This window comes from Aedes aegypti, chromosome 2 (assembly GCF_002204515.2).
Source record: "Aedes aegypti strain LVP_AGWG chromosome 2, AaegL5.0 Primary Assembly, whole genome shotgun sequence".
In the NCBI taxonomy this organism is placed as follows: Eukaryota; Metazoa; Arthropoda; class Insecta; order Diptera; family Culicidae; genus Aedes; species Aedes aegypti.
Genome location: NC_035108.1, coordinates 117,686,405 through 117,709,527, shown reverse-complemented (window position 1 = coordinate 117,709,527; position 23,123 = coordinate 117,686,405). Strand labels below are relative to the sequence as shown.

At 37.8% G+C, this 23,123-nt stretch overlaps 1 protein-coding gene across 7 annotated transcripts in view; it reads right to left on the bottom strand.

Annotated features, from left to right (window-relative positions):
• LOC5564449 (protein still life, isoforms C/SIF type 2) overlaps nt 1–23,123 on the bottom strand; it is a 560,183-nt gene that overhangs the window by 346,541 nt on the left and 190,519 nt on the right. For all 7 annotated transcript variants that reach the window (XM_021842095.1, XM_021842091.1, XM_021842094.1 and 4 more), the window contains 5 exons: nt 22,972–23,118; nt 2,354–2,719; nt 1,594–1,807; nt 1,308–1,530; nt 1,022–1,238 (listed from right to left, as the gene is read on the bottom strand). In XM_021842095.1, coding sequence (XP_021697787.1) covers nt 1,022–1,238; nt 1,308–1,530; nt 1,594–1,807; nt 2,354–2,719; nt 22,972–23,118 — 1,167 coding nt within the window. The remainder of the gene's footprint in view (nt 1–1,021; nt 1,239–1,307; nt 1,531–1,593; nt 1,808–2,353; nt 2,720–22,971; nt 23,119–23,123) is intronic.

The window sequence follows — 23,123 nt, the reverse complement described above, 5'->3', positions numbered from 1 at the left end:
GTAGGATTTTTGGATGGTTTCTCAGGGTTTTTAAAGTTTCAAAACTTATATCTTGATTTATTCATTGTTTTGTAAAAGCTGATTTTAGATAAGACGAATTCCATGTCAAATCGGTCAGTTACAGAACTCGACCATCTTCGATGTGGATTAAATTTTGCACATGTTTTTGGACGACGTGGTCGTATCTCGTCATATCGGTATCAGGTATTAGCGTATTGGGATTCTATTATTTTTCACAATCTTACAAATCAATTTGTCCAAATTGACTTTTGTGTCTACGACCTTCAGGCATTTTTTCAGTTTTTATTTTTTCTTACAGTCCAAACGGTTCACTACAACTTCTTCATAAAACATTTTTCTCTAAAATCAACAGTTTCGGAGTTAGAATTTTTCAAATAAGTTGCATGCAAAAATTTATAGGCTATTTTCAAAAGTTACACTTGAGACAAAATGATCAACTTTTCTATGAAAAACACTTAGTCTACCATTCCAAAAACATGTGCAAAATTTAATCTAAATCGAAGACGATTTTTATTATTTTTCGACTCATTCTGGATGGAATTCGTCATAAGGTTCAAATGTACTTGTAGAGTAAATCGAAATATGAAAAGCACAAAACCGAAGAACTGAAGGATTAGTTCTGCCGGTTGTCACTGTTAGATTGTGTAGATTTGTGCTCTTGAACATCCGAGTGTACTAAATTTCAAAGATTGTTTAAAAGTGAATGTGCTATTAAAAAACTTTAGCTGTGGTTAGGTATTTTAGATCAACGGAGATCGAAAGCGACGAATGACGTCCATTTATTGCGTGATGCATAAACAAGATTGTTCTTTACCCATTTAAAATTGTCGACAAATTGCGGAATACTCGCAACACATCATAAAAATTAGCGCATCAATCTGTTCTATTGCATTACACAACAAAAGAGCGTCTACTAGAAAGAGATCGAAAGGTGCATTGCTAAGACTTTCACTCATACGATTGCTGGAAGAAGTGCTTCATAGCTCTGATTCCTACTCACTTCTTCGGATGGGATACGGGCTCCGCTGGTTGGAGCCCGGTAGGCTTTCGGCCAATTCCAGGTTTTCCATGCTCTGCGATAGCAATGCTTCGAACGTATGCAAGCTGTACGACTCGGCGTCCATACCCTTGGCCAGGGTGTTACGCAGGTGCATCTCGTACTCCAGCAGCAGTCTCGATGTTGGTGAACCCGGCGTGGGCGTTACGTTAGGTGGATTCTGCAATGATTATGTAAACTCTTGAGTCTAATTCTTGTTTCAGGCGTTCTTCGATTCGGGGAAACAAACCTGATGATGATGTGAATGCCGTCCACTGCCTTGCCGACCGTACGGCGGTTGATCCTGATCCGAGTTTCCATTGCTCGAACTCGGAGTGGTGGCATAGCACTGATTATCGAATATGACGTTATCCGAGGGTGGAGAACCTTCAGCACAGCTGCGTTCACGTTCCAGTTCCAAATACAGACCACGGGGACCATGCTGATGAACCCTGCCGATTTCGTGCGATGATCTAGAAGGATTCCGTTGAAACGTTACATTACACCTTAACCTAACTTTGAGTTCTTCAACTCACCTTGACCCGGAAAAGCGGGAGCTCTGACTAGCGTTACGTGAGATAGTGCCGTTATTGTTTAACATATGTGCATTGTGAATAGGGTGCTGATGCGTGTGTGGTGTGTTGGTTGCAGAATTATAGTAATTGTAACGTCGGCGTCCCATTTCCGGTGAAGTCACGGGGCTTTCCGCACTCGGCATCGGCTTCAGCATGCGCTTCATGGTTGAAGTATCTACAATATAGCGAAAGCGGAACAGTCAATTAGCTGATAATGGAATAGCGCTCAACCCTCCCAGTGCGCTAGTAAACGCTGTTTGATGGACAGACAGTTGACCCCGTTCCCGAACAACCCATTAAATAGTGGTTCAAAATTGGTCGAAAGTGAAAAAAAAAGTTTGCAAATATATTACAAATATTTTTTCTCGCTATTAACTTACTTGATAACATTAATATTTAACAATAATAATCTCACTTTATTTGTTTTCTCTTTAATCAATAGCTTAGGCGCATTGATCTCTTCTGCTGCATTTTTTGTATGAACCGAAAGGCAACGTTTTCGATTTATAGTTTAAAACTTCCCAACAGCATTAGTATCCCACTGTTATCATTGAAAATTAGCGAAAGAGGAGAGAGTATCTCATTTTTACATAGGCCCTTTTGTAAATTTCAGTGAGAACTCTTAAACATTAAATTTCTGAACGATTGAATTAGATTTCTTCTTTTGCTCAACACTTATCTAGACTTCGTCCACTGTGCAACGCCCAAACGAAGTTCTTACCGACATTCATATCCTCGGTGCTCTTGGACTTGTTTCTCCTGGCGGATTGGTTGTTGTTGATGATGTTGTGATGCATATCGTGTTGCTCGCGTGACATGTCATCGCCGAAGTCCTTCGTCCGTGTTCCCGTTCCCGTGGAGGTGGTTTTGGTGGAACGTTCCGTCTGCTGCAGAGTTCCACCGGCTTGGGTTCCCTCCGATTTGGAGGTTTCCTCGCCGGTGCGTTGGCCAGTGCCCATGTTGGAATTGGCCTCGTCCTGGCTGATCTGCGACCCGACGTGGTTCTGCGTCACCGATGAGGACGTACCCGTGCCAACGTTGGTCATTGTGCTGGTTTCCTGGGATTTCGTTTGCCGGTTACCAGTTTCTGGAAAAGGAGGGAAATACTGTTACTCGAAATGAACATCTTCGCTACTCCAAAGTTGTGAATCCCAAAGAGTTACTTAAATTGAATATTCAAAATTGGAAGTTTTCGTAACGTTTAAAATATATTTAAATTTTAAAAGTGAAATCTATCAACAGTAGTTCAATACCACCAGTAGTCCTCAATACCTGTCGAATACCAAAATGTTGTATTTTTAATTGTTTTGAACTTTTTTTCCAACACCATTTTAATTATTGTTTACTGAACAATACCTAATCATGATATGATACCGAAATATGTTATGCATAGACTATTGCGAGTTATTTGTTCCACCTCGAGTTTTTATAAACAACGTAACTAGTCAAGATCATATAACGATAAAAAACAAAACAATGTTTGCTCTGTATAAATATTCTGCAGCAACACTTAAAGGAATTCTTTCCTGAATAAATTATTAAGGATATAACATCTGATATTCTAGAAGAGTGTGTAAAAAAATCCCTGGAACGGAATGTTGCAGAAATAGTTCTCAATTTACTTCAAAGCACGATCAGAAGAAATGTTTCTCATGTTGCAATAAGCTTGATAAATAGCAGAAGCGAAGGAGAGCCTCAAAAAGAGAGCGATGATAAAAATCCAGCAATCATCCAAAACGTACCAATAAAGGACCAGAACACAACGAGGAACATCGTAGCAAAGGCCATTACAACAGGACAACGAAGCAGGGTAGACAAGGACGAGACGACACTGATAAAAATCCACACGCTCGATCTGTGTGTTTAAAATTATGGATTTATTCATGAACGTCCATATCGATTTGCTATGATTTTCTTGCAAACTTCGTGTGTGTTACACATTAAATTCCTGTGTTTTGCTTCATGGATTGATTCATCAACCGACAACAGGGATTCCATATTTTTTCCACATAAGTTCCCGAAGCTTTCTCTTCAGATTCGTATGTGTCAACCTATGGACGCATAGATCATCACCCCAACACGGATTCAGTGTGTTTTGCTTATGGTTATCTTGTGTCATAATCATCATGTTCAAGTTGGTCGATTCATTGATTTGCGCAATGAGATTGTTATGATGAAATCCATGAGCTATGCTATCGATTTCCATGTTCAAAGCTTCTAAATTGTTTGTGATCAACCCATGGGATGCATAGTGAACTGAATTGCGGTTGGACCTCGTGTCGAACGACAGTCATCATCATGCTTCCAAAGAGAAGAAGCAAATTTTGAAGCTGAAAGTGTTAGATGAAAATTTGTGAATTCGATTTTTCTTTTATTAGTGAAGTTGACCGATATACGAGAATTCTACCTTTCTATAAGAAAACATTGATTATAATGTATAGTTTAGTAGAAAAATCGGATTCCACTAACAGATTTTCCTGGCTTTCAGTTTCGAAAAAAATGGAATATGCTTATCCCTGGCTTCCCAAATTATGGATTTGTGGCGCCCGCTTGTTGCTGGCTCACGGGTTTGAAAAAAAAATCAAGAGAGCTTGCGACAAGCAGAGGAGCCTCGGATCCATATTTTGGGGAGCAAAAGTTTTTCTACCAAATTTCTTCTTTCAGTCCCATGACATTTATGTTCTATCACACATGACTATCTAAAGCTACTACATTTCGAATTCAATAAGCAAATCAGTTGGTTTTCATGATTTAATATTTGGAAATTCATGTTTGTTTCACATGACAACCTAATGTTGATACACATGTTATTATACCGTGAAATCAATGATAAAATCCATATGGCTACCACACTCAAATCATGTGGTTTTCCTCATTGCGCAAATCTATAAGTAAAACACACGACCTTGACGTGTAGATTTTTCTCAGTGGAGGATCGTGAAAGAACTTAAGGATAAACCAGTGTTCTACATCAAGGCGGATAAAGGCAACGCAGTCGTCATCATGGACAAGACGGATTACGACGAACAAATGGCGAAAAAGATCAACGAAGGCCCCTACCGACATTTGAGAGTGGATCCACTACCCGGACTCATCAGGCTCACGGACAAACCCCTGAAGGACTGCAAGGCGATTATTGGCGAGGCTCGTTTGAAAGAGTCAAACCATATTCTTCCACGGATTAAAGGACTACCGAAGATTCACAAACCAGGAAAGGACGGATCCCCCACTCATAAACTGGCGAAATGGTTAGTCAAGGAATTCCAGAGTATGCCGAATCCATTCCCCACTAGGTCAGTTAAAAACACCCAGGAGTTCTCCCAGAAACTATTAGAGTCAGGACACATCGAGGATGACGAGATGATGGTTTCTTTCGACGTAGCGGCTCTTTTCCCCAGCGTTCCAGTAAAGGATTCCCTAAATCTTCTCGAGGACTGGTTATTACCCCAAAGGACGGATGCAGCATGGAAAGGAAAGGTCAGGACATACATGAGGTTGGCAAGATTGTGCATGGACGAAAACTACTTTCAATTTCGAGGAAATTTCTACAAACAGACGAAAGGAGCCCCCATGGGAAACCCTCTCTCCCCGTTTTTGTGCGAACTATTCATGGCGAATTTTGAGGAAAATTTAAAGAAACCAGGAGTATTACCGGATAAATGGTGGAGATATGTCGACGACATTTTCAGCGTTATCAAGCGGAACGATCTGGCTAAAATTTTGGATACAATCAACAGCGTACACAAGGATATCAAGTTCACCCACGAGGAGGAGAAGGATGGAAAACTACCATTTTTGGATCTACTTGTCACCAGGGAGGAAAGTTCAACTTACAACTTCGAAATCTACAGGGAGCCTTCAAACACCCAACGAGTTATCCCTTACACATCGAATCATTCGTTCCAGCATAAGATGGCAGCATTTCACCACATGATCCACAGGATGCAGACTCTACCCCTCAGCGAAGACGGAAAGACCAAGGAACTGGAATATATCTACGAGACGGCAAGGATCAACGGATATAAGGAAAGGACGATAAAAGCCATCATCGACAAAAAGGAAAGACATCAAATTCGGAATACTTTGACGACACTAACCCCTATCACCGAACCCATGAAGAGAGTCTCCATCCCATACGACGTACACATCAGCAAACAGCTCCGCCCAAAGCTAAGGAATTTCGGAATCGATTTGGTATTTTCCAGCAGAGACAACCAACTTAGAACTTCGTTAGGCTCTACCAAGGATCCGGTAAACACACTAAACAAGGCTGGTGTTTACAAAATCAGCTGTTCCCACTGCAACAACGTCTACGTTGGTCAAACAAAGCGGTCTCTCGAGGTTAGATTCAAGGAACACTTAGCGGAAATAGGAAAAGCTCAGAAGACGATAGACAAAGGGATGACATACGATTTCAAATCTAAGGTGGCAGAACATATATTTTCAGAAGGACATACAATTACGACGGCCGATATCAAAATTTTGAGAAATGTTTCTTCTCCTTGGAAACTGGATGTGGCGGAGAGTCTGGAAATTTGCAAACAGATACCTACGACGCTACTCAACAGAGACAACGGCAACGGCAATACATGGCTATTCAACTTGGTACCTGCTAATCGTTCCCGTGATGTACCTTTCAGTATTTAAAGTTTCAACAAAAGAGGGATGGAATGTACCTAAAAGCTCATAAATTTTAAGTTAAAAAAAATAATGGGTAGGGAAATACGTTTATACCTAGTTTTAATATATAATGTGTGCATACGATGGTTTTCTTCAAGTCGAGTCTAGTACACGACACTGAAGACGGCCTTACAGTTGAGGTCGAAATACGCGTATCTGTCAAAGGATACAAACTCTAGTGGAATTAAATGCTATAGTACTAAATTCGGTTTTTCATCTACTTCCATTTTCTCGCTTATTTAAAATTCGGTGTAAGTGTTTTATTGTACTGACATGATAAACAATCCCTGAAAATCCTATGGCGATAGTACCCGACAAATTTAGAGCTTGTTAGATGCTGTTTATCATGCACTGTCATTCCACCGATTTAATCAAAGCATGATAAACAGCCTCTCATGCTGTTTTGCAGATAATGATTGTCACAGAGAGTGTCAATTTTCTCAGTATTTATCAGTTGCGCTGGAAGAATCCCATCATTCGTACGATATTCTCAAAGGATTTTCTTGAGGTTGAATACTTCAGACAAATTATTAAGAAGTTTTGGAACAATTCTTTCCAGAACGCTTTGAAATTTAAAATCAATTAAATTCTTCTAGATGTCAAGGAGAGAACTCATCAGAATAGAAGAGGAGGCAGTTTTTTTTTAATAAATTCTGGTGGAAATGTAATAAAAGAATCTCTGGAGAAGCATAAAAAAACAATATGAAATGTCTAGACGATTCCAGATTAGAATACTGCCTAGTCAAATTATCTGAGAAGAAATTTCTGGTACAGTTCATGGAACAGTTTATCTTGTCACATCTGAACAAACACTGAATGAATTCCCGAAAAAAAATCCCCATTCATTAAATCTTTATCAAACTTCGATTGTTCTGGTCCATCCACGAATGTTTCAGAAAATCCTTGGAGAAATTAGTGGGGCGTTATTTTTTAGTTAAAGGTTCATTGATATAATTGGTGGAAAATATATGTATATATCCTGGAATAATCTTTAGAGAAAACCTTGGAATAATATATCCGGAATTATAAAAAAATGAACATATTCATAGTATCATGTCTTGAGCAATTCATAAGAATGCATAGAATTCCTGTGAGAGATCCTGCTGGATAAACTAAACAAAGTTTAAAATATGGGGTTCTAGTCTGTTCTAAAATCTACTGTTTCTGCTTCATAAGCAGAATGTCACGGGTTCAATCCCAGGCCCGTCCCTTTCCTCGTACTATCAGTAGTACGGAAATTAGTAGTTGTATTTATCACTTGCTTCTATCGTCTTCCACTCTCAATCAATCACACTTATTCTATTCGTTCACAACAATCGTTGGAGTCAGAGACAAAAAAACATTTCCCTACGCTTCCATTCTTGAAAAATCGTAGCACTCATTTTCTTAAGCCTGCTAACCAAAAGCCTCTCTGCCTTAACCTTACCCCGCAGAAACTGGCATAGATGCAGGGGTATATCCGGTCTACTGTGGGCAAGTTTTAAGGCTTAGTAGGCCGTCATCATTTTTGGCAGCTATGTTTACTTTACAGAACGTAACGTGTGGGTAATAGAATTCAGTCCTCATAGTTAATATGGACTTGGAAAAGTATCAGTACATGTGCTTTAATGCAGAAGGTATGCTGATACTTTTTTAGCTAAATCGGTGCATAACTAACAGTGTTGTATTGCTTTTAAATCGTGAGATGCATTAACAACAATCATCAATGATGCGTACAAATTTGAATGATGGCCTACCATTCGCCTTCGCCTTAAAAGCAACATTATTTCTTCTCCATTTTCCCTCATTGGTCTGCATTCTGACGTGACAGACGCTATTGTTGCCTAAAAAAAATATAAAATCACCAGCACTTACACACTGAAGGTGGTCCCAAGCAGTCATCTGGTTTGTTCCTTGTTTTAGTGCATCTGATCAAACGATACTGGAGTACCATCCAAGGGCGGCTAATTAAGCTCAAGCTCAAGATAAACTTTACAAAGTTCAAGTTGTTCAAAGTGCTCCGACGAAAAGCGCTGAAGAAATTCACGAAGTGGTGTCAACGCTTGGAAAAAATCCTCTTAAATAAATGCCTAGAAAAAAAAATCAGAATCCCTAAAGCTTTGAGAGCATTTCCCAGAGGCGTCGTGAAGGGTTTTGGAATAAAAGATCGACTGATAATAAGGCGAAAATGATTTGCATGGAGGCAAATGTTTCCTTCTTTGAAAAAAGGTTTTCGCCCTGTGGCCTTTCTTTTCGACTTTTTGTCCTTCCGACCTTTTGTCTTTCGAGCTTTTGTCATAGAAGCCTAGAATTTTTTATCGAATTCTTGTTGTTAATAACTTTATTCCTGGGAGAACTCCTGCAGAAATAATCATAGGAATTTCTGGAGAAATTGTTGGAAGAATCCAAGAGGAGTTTATTACAGATTTTAAAAACAGTTTCCAGAAGAAATTTCCAAGAAAATATCATTTGATAGTCAGAGGTAAACAAACTAATTCATTCACACAGCCTGCTAATAAGGGCTTCTTGCTAATTTGCTGCACAAATAGATATTTAAAGCAATCTTGGAGGCATTCCTGGAAAACATGATGGAATTCTTGAAGAGATCCTTGATGGTTTCCTAAAGAAATTACTTAAAGACACCTTGGCGTAAATCCATATATGGCAAGTCTGTAAATCGTGATGTAGAGTTTGAGAAAGAAAGATCCTGGAAATATTTATTGAATTATACACTATTAAATCCTTGCAGTAATCCTCTGAAATACCTCAAGAAATGCTTAAGAAAGCTCTCGTATCAACAAAGAAGTAATGGATGTATTGAAGGAGAAAATCTTATAAAAAATTGAAGGTATGTTTGTTTAAATTCTTAAGAAATATTATTGCTTTGTCTCAAATTCTAAACAACTGACTTTTTGATTTATTTTTCATATAACTCATTAAAGTCTGTGCTCAGGGAGATACATTTCCAAGGGTTCAAAGCCATTGTTTTGAATACGAGTCGGAATTCAGCACAACTCATTCCCTAGTAAAATTCTTAGAAATTTCTTGATGAACTCCTGGAGATATCTACAGATAAATATTTGTCAAATTTGATGGAGGAATTCTTGAAAAAAGCTTTTGGCGAATACATGTAGAGCTTTTTAAACAAGTCAAGCAATCTCTGAAGGAGTTCATCCGTTGATCAGTAACAGAAATATTTTTTTAGATACTCTTGGATAAGTCTTCAAGAAAGAAAATTCAGAGGATGAATTTCTACAGAAATCTCTGAAATGGAGCAACACTTGAATAAATTTCGGATTTACTTTTACGAATATTTTTTAATGAATATTTCAAGGCAATTTTTTTAAAGGAATCTGTGAAAGAAACCTTGAATTTTTTTTGTGGTATCTTTGGTAGAACTTCTGGAGAAATATCTGAAAAAAATCTCAAGTAACACTTGGCCAAATACTTGTAATTTTTATTTTGTACTAGTGGTCTCGGCAAACTTCGTTTAGCCATCAAGTAGGCTGTTGAAAAGCGATATTGATCGTCCCATAAGAAATGACAGTTCCGTTCACACACGTTTTTCCAACTTTCCCGGTGAATATCTTGGGATTTTCATACACACAAACACGTCGGAACCCTTGACGAACAAAATGGAGGTAGAATCATTCAAATCCGTTGACCCGTTCGTAAGCCATTTCGTGACATACAAACAACATTCCATTTTTATTTATATAGAAGATAAATCCGTAAGGCACTCCCTGAAGATTCTGAAAAAAAAACTAAACAAATCTTCGAGGTATTACTGAACTAATATTTGCAGAACTGGTAGCGACTGGGTGTCAGAAAGATACGAATATTAGAGACCTCATGCTTGAAAAAAGAGATCAAACAAGAATCGAACAGGAATAAAAAGGAAGCTAGCTATTTGGATAAGAATATTCATAAGGATTTATCAGAAAATCAGAGTTTTTATTCGCATAATGATGTTTATAAAAATGTCTTTTTTTAATTCTACGTGAAATTGCTATACATATTATTGCAATACGTTAGTTAGCGATTTGTCTTATGAAACTCATTAGGAGTTTCATTCAAGATACTTGCAAAAATTTAGCCTGAAATTCCAACAGGAATTCCTGCAAATATCCTTTCAAACATTTTCCAAGGAAGTCTTTAGTCGTCCAGGATTTCATCCAATGATTCTTTCATCTATTTTTATTTTCGTAGGATTTTTTTTCCCAAGAAATTACTCCAAAGATTGCTGCTATCAACTGCTTTTAGCGATTCCTTCAAAATTTTTATAAGAAATTTCAGAAGGGTGTTCCCAGGATGGTTGTTACCAGGACAATGTCAAGAGTTTCTTTTTGAGAAATTCATGAATAAACACGGGTGGTATTTCTAGAAGAAATTCGAAAGTAATCCTAGATAAAACATTTGAAAAATTTACTGATGATTTTCTGAACTCATCAGGAAGTCTTAGAAGATGTTCTCCAAAAATACTAGATATTAAAAAGGCTCCACGCCATTACCCCGAACGCCAGTACCCCGAATGGGTCACTACCCCGAAAGCCATTACCCCGAATGGGTCATTACCCCGAACGCCACTACCCCGAATAAGCCATTACCCCGAATAGTATAAGATACAGTGCAGTATCTTGTTTTGTGGGCAAAATCCGTCTCTAATGAAAACAGGTAATTAATGGCGTGTAAAATTCGTCGGTAAAATGTTCATCATATATTTTCCCTTCTTTTATGTCAGCTTTTTTTTTTTTTTTTTTTTTTTTTTTTTTTTTTTTTTTTTTTTTTTTTTTTTTTTTTTTTTTTTTAGTATCATTCCAAACATTACATTCATTATTTCTTATATCTAGGTGTTCTGTGTTATTAGACAACACTATCATCCTAATTTGGTAAAACAAATCTAAGATTTTATTAACATTTTGTTAACAACATATTACATTTCATTTGCCGTAGCAGTTCAGATTTTTTACAGGTGAGTTGATTTCACCTGCTTATAAGAGAAAAAAAAATGTTTTTAATATACTTAACCTAACTTAACCTAATCATATAACGCATTAATCGTGGCAATAGAAGATTGTAACGATTTTTGCCTGAAATTATTGATTATTTTATTTGACATTTGTTCCAATGTTTCAACATTGGATATCCTATGTAACTCATTGGTACTATACCAGGGAGGAAGCCTCAGAATCATTTTCAAAATTTTATTTTGAATTCTCTGCAGAGCTTTCTTCCTGGTATTACAACAGCTAGTCCATATTGGTACAGCATACAACATGGCTGGCCTGAAAATTTGTTTGAATATCAAAAGCTTGTTCTTAAGACAAAGTTTTGATTTTCTATTAATAAGGGGATAGAGACATTTTACATATTTGTTACATTTGGCTTGAATGCCCTCAATGTGATTTTTGAAAGTTAAATTCTTATCTAGCATGAGTCCTAGATACTTAACTTCATCTGACCAATTTATTGGAACCCCTCTCATCGTGACAACATGTCTACTTGAAGGTTTCAAATAAAGAGCTTTTGGTTTATGTGGGAATATTATTAGTTGAGTTTTGGAAGCATTAGGAGAAATCTTCCATTTTTGCAAGTATGAAGAAAAAATATCCAAACTTTTTTGCAATCGACTACAGATGACACGCAGGCTTCGTCCTTTGGCGGATAGGCCTGTGTCATCCGCAAACAAAGATTTTTGACATCCCTGAGGTAACTCAGGTAAGTCAGATGTGAAAATATTGTATAATATTGGTCCCAAAATGCTGCCTTGAGGAACACCTGCTCTTACAGGAAGTCTTTCAGATCTGGAGTTCTGATAATTAACCTGAAGTGTACGATTTGACAGATAACTTTGAATTATTCTAACAATGTATGTTGGAAAATTAAAAATTTTCAATTTTACAATCAAACCTTCATGCCAAACACTGTCGAATGCTTTTTCTATGTCTAGAAGAGCAAGACCAGTAGAGTAGCCTTCAGATTTGTTGGAACGGATCAAATTTGTTACACGTAAAAGTTGATGAGTGGTCGAATGTCCATGGCGGAATCCGAACTGTTCATTGGCAAAGATTGAATTTTCGTTGATGTGGGCCATCATTCTGTTCAAAATAACCTTTTCAAAAAGTTTACTGATGGAGGAAAGCAAACTGATTGGACGATAGCTAGAAGCTTCTGCAGGATTTTTGTCTGGTTTTAAAATTGGAACAACCTTAGCATTTTTCCATTTGTCAGGAAAATATGCTAATTGAAAACATTTGTTAAATATATCAACTAAAAATGATAAGCTACTTTCTGGAAGTTTCTTGATGAGGATGTAGAAAATTCCATCATCGCCAGGAGCTTTCATATTTTTGAATTTTTTAATAATAGTTCTCACTTCTTCCAAATCAGTCTCCCAGGCATTTTCGAAAACGTTCTCTTGATTGAGAATATTTTCGAACTCCTGAGTAACTTCATTTTCAATTGGACTAGTAAGTCCTAAATTAAAATTGTGAGCACTTTCAAACTGCATAGCAAGTTTTTGAGCTTTTTCGCAATTAGTTAATAATAATTTGTTTTCCTCTTTCAATGCCGGTATAGGCTTCTGAGGTTTTTTCAAGATTTTAGATAATTTCCAAAAGGGCTTAGAGCCGGGGTCCAATTGAGAAATTTTATTTTCAAAATTTTTGTTTCTTAAATCTGCAAAACGTTTCTTGATTTCTTTCTGCAAATCCTGCCATATAATTTTCATAGCAGGATCACGAGTGCGTTGAAATTGCCTTCTCCTCACGTTTTTAAGACGGATCAAGAGTTTAAGATCATCGTCTATAATCACGGATTCAAATTTTACTTCACATTTTGGAATTGCAATGTTCCTGGCTTCAACAATGGAATTTGTTAAAGTTTCAAGAGCATTGTCAATATCAATTTTAGTTTCTAAAGAAATGTTAACATCAAGATTAGAGTCAACATACGTTTCATATATATTCCAGTCGGCTCGTAAATAATTGAAAGTGGAGCTGATAGGATTGAGAATCGCTTCATGCGATATTTGAAATGTAACAGGGACATGATCAGAATCAAAATCAGCATGAGTAACTAATTGGCTACAAAGATGACTAGAGTCGGTTAAGACCAAGTCAATCGTAGATGGATTTCTAGAAGAGGAAAAACATGTAGGGCTATCAGGGTATTGAATTGAGAAATATCCTGAAGAGCACTCATCAAATAAAATTCTGCCGTTGGAATTACTTTGAGAATTATTCCATGACCGATGTTTGGCATTAAAGTCACCAATGACAAAAAATTTTGACTTATTGCGAGTCAATTTTCGCAAGTCAGTTTGAAGCCAATTAACTTGCTGTCCAGAGCATTGAAAAGGCAAATAGGCAGCTATGAAAGTATATTTACCAAACTGTGTTTCAACAGAAACACCTAAAGTTTCAAAAACTTTAGTTTCAAATGACGAAAACAGTTGATGTTTTATACGCCTATGAATGATGATTGCAACTCCCCCACATGCCCCATCAAGTCGATCATTACGATAAACAAAAAAGTTAGGATCTTTTTTAAATTTGGATCCAGGTTTTAAATAAGTTTCGGTAATAACTGCTATATGCACTTTATTAGCTGTAAGAAAATTAAACAGCTCGTCCTCTTTACCATTCAGAGAACGAGCATTCCAATTTAAAATATTTAAATTATTATTTGGATCCATTAGAAAAACGTAATCCAATAACAATTTTATTTGTAAATTTTACACCTACTTGGACTGCTTCAGTCATAGTGGTGGCTTTGAACATTGCATCAATCATTAGATTCAATTGTTCAGTTAGAAAATTAAAATCAGAGGCAGACATATCATCTGATGATTTCCCATTGGAATTTTCGGTAGACGAAGAAGCGGGGTAGGAGTTACCTGTGGCGGTAGGGTTTTTTCCATTTGATTTGAAACAAGTAGAATGGGTACTCATGGAACGAATAGGGGAAGAGTTCAAATTACCTGCTACGATATCGGCAAAGGATTTACCGTGGGTAGATACATTCGAAATTGAAAGATTCGAACGGCTACCCGACGGATTAAAATTTGTTTGTGAATGAGCATGATTATGATCTTCCTGGTGGGTATGATTCCTAATCAAGCGATCGTTAACTGAAAAATGAGCATTGTTCGATACTCTACCAGGCAAATTCCGGAAACGACCGTTATCGTAACGGATATTATCCTTCATCTGCTTGGCACGAGCCTCAACGACTCTTTTGCGTGAAATGCATTCCCAAAAGTTAGCTTTGTGAGGGCCCTTGCAATTGGCGCATTGAAATTTTCTGGTATCTTCTTTCACAGGACAGTCGTCCTTAGCGTGAGAAGAACCTCCGCAAATCATGCATTTAGCATCCATGCGACAATTTTTTGTACCATGACCCCACTTTTGGCACCGACGGCACTGAGTGGGGTTCTGGTAATTTCCTCCAGGTTTCTGGAAATGTTCCCACGTCACACGGACATCGAACATAAGTTTAGCTTTTTCTAAAGCTTTAATATTATTTAGTTCTTTTTTGTTAAAGTGAACTAAATAATATTCTTGAGAAAGCCCTTTCCGAACAATGCCAGATTGGGTTCTCTTTTTCATAATGATTACTTGGACTGGTGAAAATCCAAGTAAATCATTTATTCCATTTTAGATCTCTTCAGGTGACTTATAGTCACTTGAGAGACCTTTCAAGACGACTTTGAACAAACGTTCAGTTTTGTCGTCATAAGTAAAAAATTTGTGCTTCTTCTCTTCAAGATATCTGAGAAGAAGTTCGCGATCTTTAAGAGTTTCCGGCAAAACGCGACAGTCTCCTTTCTTTGCGATTTGGAAGGAAACCTTGATTCCCCTAATGGAGTTCAAGATCTCCTGCCTAAATCCCCCAAATTCGGAACAACTGACCACGATAGGCGGCACTCTTTGCTTCCTCACTTGAATCAAAGAGCCTGGGCTAGAGGCTGCTTCGATTTGGTGTTCGGAAAATTTGTCTAGAGCATCGAACTGATTGCTCATTTCAATACAATTATTCATTTCACCCTTGGAAGAAACTTCGCATTCCGGGGAAGCGTCCTTTCTTCCATTCTTGCCACGTGTAGTGACAGTTTTAAAACCCACTTTTTTGGAAGGAAGTAGTGAATTCAGAGATTCACCCTTCCTTTTGTTAGTTGTTGATACCATGTTTAGTTAATAAACGAGAAAGACGTGACCTTCGAGAGGTTTTTTCCCTAGACGGTGTCCAAGAAGGATTACCACCGCTAGCTTTCGCCAACGGGTCCAACGAAAAATCGAAGGCACGGGTCCAAACAAGGATCGTAAAGGGATCAATAGTAGAAAAAATAGTACTGAAAAGTACTGTTTAAGTAGCACTGAAAAGTACCGTTTTTAATTTTAGCACTGAAAAGTACTGTTTGTGTAGCACTGAAAAGTACTGTTTTATTGCTTTAGGTAGTTTTTAAGAAAACTTCCAAGAGCAGAGAGAATTCGTGTACGCACAGCACGAAGGTACGATGCGCACTGATTTTATGTCAGCTATTTTTTCGAAACATATTGTAGGCAACTATCTTCTGCATTCTTCCTGAGACAGTGCATGTTTATTAGCTCAGTGGGTACTTTCGCAGTTCAGGGGTTCATTCACAAATTTAATAATGCCAAAAATAGCCAATTTTGACACCTAATCTCCCCTTCGTACCATACCAAATTCTACATATTTTTATGGACTGTAACATTTTGAGGACAACCACCTACAACATTTTTTACCCCCTTCAGCGTTACGAGATTTGTGAATGGGCTTTTAATAAAATAAGCCTTTTGTTGACTGTGAGTTTTCCTAGTCAATTTACCGTTCTTGTACATGCGCCTCTATGACGTCACGGAAATGTTAAATGCATAAGATCCGCCACCGGAGGAATTCAAACCCACAAGCCTCAATATGGTCTTGCTGAACAGTTATCAGGCAATCAGAGGCCGCCGTTTTTCTAACATGTACAAGTGTACAACGGAACGGTTGTCTATCAGGTTGGTCTTTAAGCGGGTTCCATAGAACAACACTTTCCGTAGCAATCTCAAGGTGACCTTCCATTACCATCGTTTACGAAACAAAATCTTTAAGAAGATCTTAAAGCTAGTAGCCCGACACTTACAAAAATGAGCAAAGGGAGTGGGCATCAACGTTCAATAAGAGACTTTACTACATCTTAGTTTTGTGCATATCATAGTTATCCTTTTCATAATAAATTCACCCTTCTTTTCGAAATAGGCTATTCTTCAGAGCATTTCAATGTGGCTGTGTGAATCTCACCAAAATTAGAGGACACATCCAAACAAAACTTAATATGTAAAACTTGTTTGTTGAAAAACTAGCTGCTTTTTTATCTTCTAATATTTGAAAAACACATTATTGAGCCAAACTTGTTAAATACTCATAAGGAATCGTACAATTGATTCTATGACACTACCCCGAACGCCACTACCCCGAATGCCACTACCCCGAACGCCATTACCCCGAAAGCCATTACCCCGAATGGGTCATTACCCCGAACGCCACTACCCCGAATGGGTCACTACCCCGAACGCCATTACCCCGAATGCATAACATTTTGAGACTTATTCTAGTTAGAGAGTTGGGAGATAATTGTACGATTCCTTATGAGTATTTAACAAGTTTGGCTCAACAATGTGTTTTTCAAATTTTAGAAGATAAAAAAGCAGCTAGTTTTTCAGCAAATAAGTTTTACATACTTCATTTTTTTGGATTTGTCCTCTAATATTGGTGAGATTCACACAGCCACATTGCAATGCTCTGAAGAACAGCCTATTTCAAAAAGAAGAGTGAATTTATTTTGGAAAGGATAGCTATGATATGCACAAAACTAGGATGTAGTAAAGTCTCTTATTGGACGTCGGTATACCCACTTCCTTTACTTACTTTTGTTGGTGTCGGGCAACTAGCTTTATGATCTTCTTAAAGATTTTGTTTCGTAAACGACGGTAATGGAAGGTCACCTTGAGATTGTCACTGCAAATGTTGTTCTATGGAACCCGCTCAAAGACCAACCTGATAGACAACCATTCCGTTATAGCACTTGTACACTTGTACATGTTAGAAAAACGGCGGCCTCTGATTACCGCTACAGTAAAAACTCGTTGGTTTATGGTATCATTAATATGAATTTCGGTGAGATAACCACGAAAGAATTTTTTTTATTCAAGACAATGAAGAAATGATGATGGCAGAAAAGTGATTAGCAAATCCATAAGAGACCTGCCTGTTTTAATCAAAAGAACAGCCTATTTAAGAAAGAAGGGCAAATTTTTGGTGAAATGTTTGCAGCTATGATGTGAATGATCACTGTAACAACGTGATACTATGGCACAACCTATATTCATAAGAATGGAAAATGTTTGCTTAAAAACTAAATTGAAATGTGAACACTACAAAGAAGTCCAAATACCGGTGATCACGCAGCTGTTCAGCAAGACCATATTGAGGGTTATGAGTTTGAATTCCTCCGGTGGCGGATCTTATGCATTGAACATTTCCTTGATGTTCCTGGGCATAGAGGCACATGTACAAGAATGGTAAATTGACAAGGAAAACTCACAGTCAACAAAAGGCTTATTTTATTAAAAGCCCATTCCTAAATTTTTGTAACGCTGAAGGGGGTAAAAAATGTTGTAGGTGGTTGTCCTCAAAATGTTACAGCCCATTCAAAATATGTAGAATTTCCATACAAAAAATGGTACGACGGGGAGGTTAGGTGTCGAAAATGGCTATTTTTGGCGTTATGAAATTTGTGAATGAACCCCTGAACTGCGAAAGTACCCACTGAGCTGATAAACAATCACTATCTCAGGAAGAATGTAGAAGATAGTTGCCAACAAGATGTTTCGAAAAAATAGCTGTCATATGAAAGAAGGGAAAATATATGATGAACATTTTACAGACGAATTTTACGCGCCATTAATTACCAGTTTTCATGAGAGACGCATTTTGCCCGCAAAACAAGATACTGCATTGAATCTTATACTATTCGGGGTAATGGCTCATTCGGGGTAGTGGCGTTCGGGGTAATGACCCATTCGGGGTAATGGCTTTCGGGGTAGTGACCCATTCGGGGTAGTGGCGTTCGGGGTAATGACCCATTCGGGGTAATGGCATTCGGGGTAGTGGCGTTCGGGGTAGTGTCATAGAGTCATTAAAAAATTATTGAAAAATAATGTTCTGCACTGCCCATAACTGCATATTTGTAACATTCGACAAAAGTAGGCATTGAGTAAATGGGATACAAAGTTTGCATTTTATTGCAGTATGAGAGGAAACTAAAATTTTAAAAAATCACTAAGAATTCAAAAGTGCTTATTTGAGGTTGAAATTCTGTACAATTCATATCGCATATTGGGTGAATAGTCAGGAAATAATTCTGATAGAAATTACGTTTCTACTGCAGTAGTAGTACAGGCTCATGTATAATCTCAATGTGACTGTTATGCGGTTACAATTGCCAATGTGACAAAACAACTTGGTGTTTTTTTCGAATTTTCTAGAACAATCTCACAGATTTCAGTAAGTTGACTCTAGTAGTAATTCTATAGGTAGTTCATTAGGAATACATGGTTGCATTAACCGAGGAATGCCTGTTGAGAGTTCCAAATAGATTTCCTGGTGTAATTCTTGAAATAGTCCGTCGATCAGATTTTGATTTGATTTTTGATTTTGATGGAAACCATGAACAAATGACAGGAATTTCTAGAGAAATTCTTGGAGTAATCTCTGTTAAAGTAACCATAAGTTTTCCTCTTAAGAACCTGTAGAATAGTCGTAAGAGATTTTCATCATTTTTATTTCAGGTGGCTCTAAAATATTACACAAGGATTCATTGCTAGCATAAAATTGAAAAAAAAAAAAACTTTATTTATCATTTTGAGTCTATTGAAAATTGAGACTTGTCCAAGTTTTTGAAAAGAGATCTGCTGCCAGTTTTGAATTTGTAAAACTTTTGGAGGAACTACCTAGGAATTTTCTGGAGCTAATATAAGATGAATTTTACTTACAATCCTTGCTGAATTTGTGATCATTTAATGGCAAAGCACGATCAAAGCAGGTTTAGATAAATCCCAATATAATCGGTAAAGTTCGTAAGTTGTAACAAGCACGATAAGTTATAATAGCGGAATTCCTCTAAAGTCCCAAACGTAATTATAGCGAAACGGCAACGGAAAGCGGACCTTAATTATTCCCGATTTAATTCGTATAAGGGTTCCGGGTCATTTGGCCGAACGCCATTTGGCCGAAAGCCGTTTGACCGAAAGGATTATTTGGCCGAATGGCATTTGGCCGAATGCCGTTTGGCCGAAATTGAAATCACTAGTGAACTACAGTTCCTACAGGGGCCTTCCTTAGCTGAGTGGTTAAAGTCCGCGGCTACAGAGCAAAGCCATGCTGAAGGTGTCTGGGTTCGATTCCCGGTCGGTCCAGGATCTTTTCGTAATGGAAATTTCCTTGACTTCCCTGGGCATAAAGTATAATCGTACCTGCCACACGACATACGAATGTGAAAATGGCAACTTTGGCAAAGAAAACTCTCAGTTAATAACTGTGGAAGTGCTCATAAGAACACTAAGCTGAGAAGCAGGCTCTTTCCCAGTGAGGACGTTAATGCCAAGAAGAAGAAGTGAATTACAGTTGGCATTAATTTGTAATGAACTTCAAAGTTGAATTTTAAAGAACATCTTATTTTCAAAGTAGAATAAATCATCATTGATACTCAGGCAAATGGACTATCGAAAATCGCCGCAATAAATCGGGTTGAAATTCATAGCTTTGTCTTATGAAACCCAAATTTGAAAACAAAAAAAAAATGTTTTTGAGGTAACCTGGAATAAATCAAGGACCTTGAGATCGTTAGGCCAGTGCGTACACCAAGCGCCTGTCGACGTCTCGATGTGAGATGATGCTAAAACGATACATTAAGCGTTCGTATTGCAATAATCGTTCAACTTTTCATAAGGCAAAATGTATGAATTTCGGTAGTCTAGTTCACAGCGTGTACAAATAATTAGCTATACAGTGTCAAATGAGAACAACATTCCAGATTGGAGATACTCTTCTGCTTTTAAAGAAGAACTAAAGTTCTTTTAGATGCTCAACACATCCCGGCCACCATTGCTATGGCTTAGAGCCACAAGCCAAAATATACGCGGACGGACGTGTTGTGATCGAAAGGAGGAAGCAGTGCTTTTAAAAACACCGGAATAACGTAGAGGACATGTCCATAGAAGATTAAGACAAAAAGAGTGCTAATTACGTTTACACAATGGACAATGAGAAACCTTTAGAAAACAAGATCGCTGACAAGGATGTTATTAAAGGCCCGGAAGCGGAACCGGTTCGGACAGAATGGTTCACACACTAAGCTGTCAACGAATGAAAGTGGACCAACACTAAGTCGACAAGTATGTTGTAGTTCATGCTGGCGAACCCATTCCGCTTTCTGTTGGGCCTTAAGCGTGGGCCACAATGGTCCATCAACTTCAACTGATAGCTCGGGTTGAAGAAGTGATTATCAATCAAGCAACCCATAACGATGCGTTGCGGTGACTCTACACCATTACCCCGAAACCCATTTCCCCGAATGCCATCTCCCCGAATTTCTTTACCCCGAATGCTATTTCCCCGAATTTACAATTATGTTGACATGATGACATTGATGACATTTCCTAATGATATTGGAATTCGAGGTTATGGGTCGTTCGGGGACTTGGATTCGGGGGTAATGGGGTAGAATCATTGCGGCACATGTACGCGTGTACTAGAAACGCTGACGCTGTTCTAATATTTGAAAATTATCAAAGCTGACGCATCTGTTGCATGTTGATTTTCCTTCCGAGTGTAGTTGTGTGAACTGTTATTGAGGGAATCCCGCAAGAACTCTGGAGAAAATTCTGAAAGAATTTATGAGGGAATTACGGAGGAATTTAAAGAGAAACTCCGAAACTAATTCTGGAGAACCTTTAAAGCAACGATTCCCAAAATTGATTTTTACGATCCCCTTATGTCTCGTCAGCTCACTTTTTATAGAACAAACATATCGAGGCGCTGACAAATCGAGGGATCGCTAACAGCTAAGTTAGGGAAACAATATTCTTAAGAAATTCATAGAGGAATGCTCGGAGCAAATCTGAAGGGATTTTCGGATGAACTATGGAGGAAACTCCCGGAGAAATTTCTGAAGGAAAGCTCCGGATGAATCTCTTGTGAAAACCATAAGAAGTTTATAGGTGTTTCTCAGAAATCCCCGGAGAATTTCCTATAGCAAATCCCCGTAAGAATTTCTGGGGGCAATTTCCGGAGCAATATCTGGAGGAATGTAAAGACGATTTTCCCGAAGGTGCTTCTGGAGGAAATGCCCGGAGAAATTCATGGAGGAAAGCCCGGAAGAATTTCTGGACGAAACCCTCTCAGGAATCCCTGGAGGAAATCCCCAGACGATCTTGAGTCGAATCTTGACGAAGGAACTTCGGTAGAATTCCTGGAAAAGCTCCTGGAGATTTCTGTAGTAGGATTTCGTTGAGGAATCTTCGGAAGTATTCCCGTAGAAATTCGTGGTGGAATCCTTGGATAAAATGGTCGGTGTTCAGACAGACTGAACCAAGTGTTTTTCTATGGTTTCAGAAAAACCTACCCCAAGCATTCAAAATGTAAAAATATTTGCATTATTTATTGTGATAATGGAACTTTACTGTTTGATGATACATCTGCATCAAAATATCATCGGAAAAATCAGAACTGATAGAGTTCTAAACGTATTTTTAGATCGCCAAAATATCATCTTGTCCGGTCTGTCTGAACACCGTCCAAATATTGTAGAAATTTCAAATTGATTCCCCGGAGAAATAACCTCCAGCTAAAAACATGTTGTAAATTTAGGCTTATTTTTATGCACATATTTGGAGCATCAAAATAAACTGAAATGTCAACAATAAATCGCTTATTTTCCAATCAATTGCACTTTAAATTTACACGATCATGTAACATTCAAGCATCTTTGGTTGAAAACTAAACGAAATGCCGTAAATATAAGATGAATTTGGTTTATTTATACTTTATGCCTCATTTTACACTGCATTCGAATTTAAATATTTTTATCCTTGTCCAAGGTGCCTCTTAAAATTTGAGCATTGGGAAATATGCGCAGGTTTTCAAGGGAGATGTTGGTAATTCCTCTAGGGAATGGTTCAGGAATTGATTCCTCCAGTAATTTTCCAGTGATGTGTTCGGGCATTCCTCAATACATTTCTTAAGGTAATGTTTTAGGAATACCATCACTCAATCATTCCTAAATTGTTGTTAAGCTTTATTCAGTGATTTTTTTTCCAAGACATTTCCTAGATAAAGATGCATGAATTTTTGCCTATAAGGAAAACATGTATGGATTTGGAATTAGAACAATTTTATCAGTGTTTTCCTCCAACATATCTAATGTTTTCTAAGTTTTTTCAAGATTTTAGCAGGAATTTCACCAATGTTTGTGCATTGTGAGCGCATATTGCGTTAATGCATCCATCAACATTTTTAGTACATTGGCCAATCTAATTTAACAGTCGTTAAAATATTTTCATAAATTCTAATACGTGAAATTTGAACCATTCTGTAAACCCGGAAAACACCTACCTTGAGTATTGATGGCGGTTCCCTGAGTAGTGTTAGCTCCGACATTGTCGTACAGCGAGGTACTGGACGTGGCCGTGGCAATCTTCTCACTCCTGAGCGTTTCCGTTTCCGTGGCACGATTGGTTGCCCGTGGCAGCGTCGAGGATCCTACA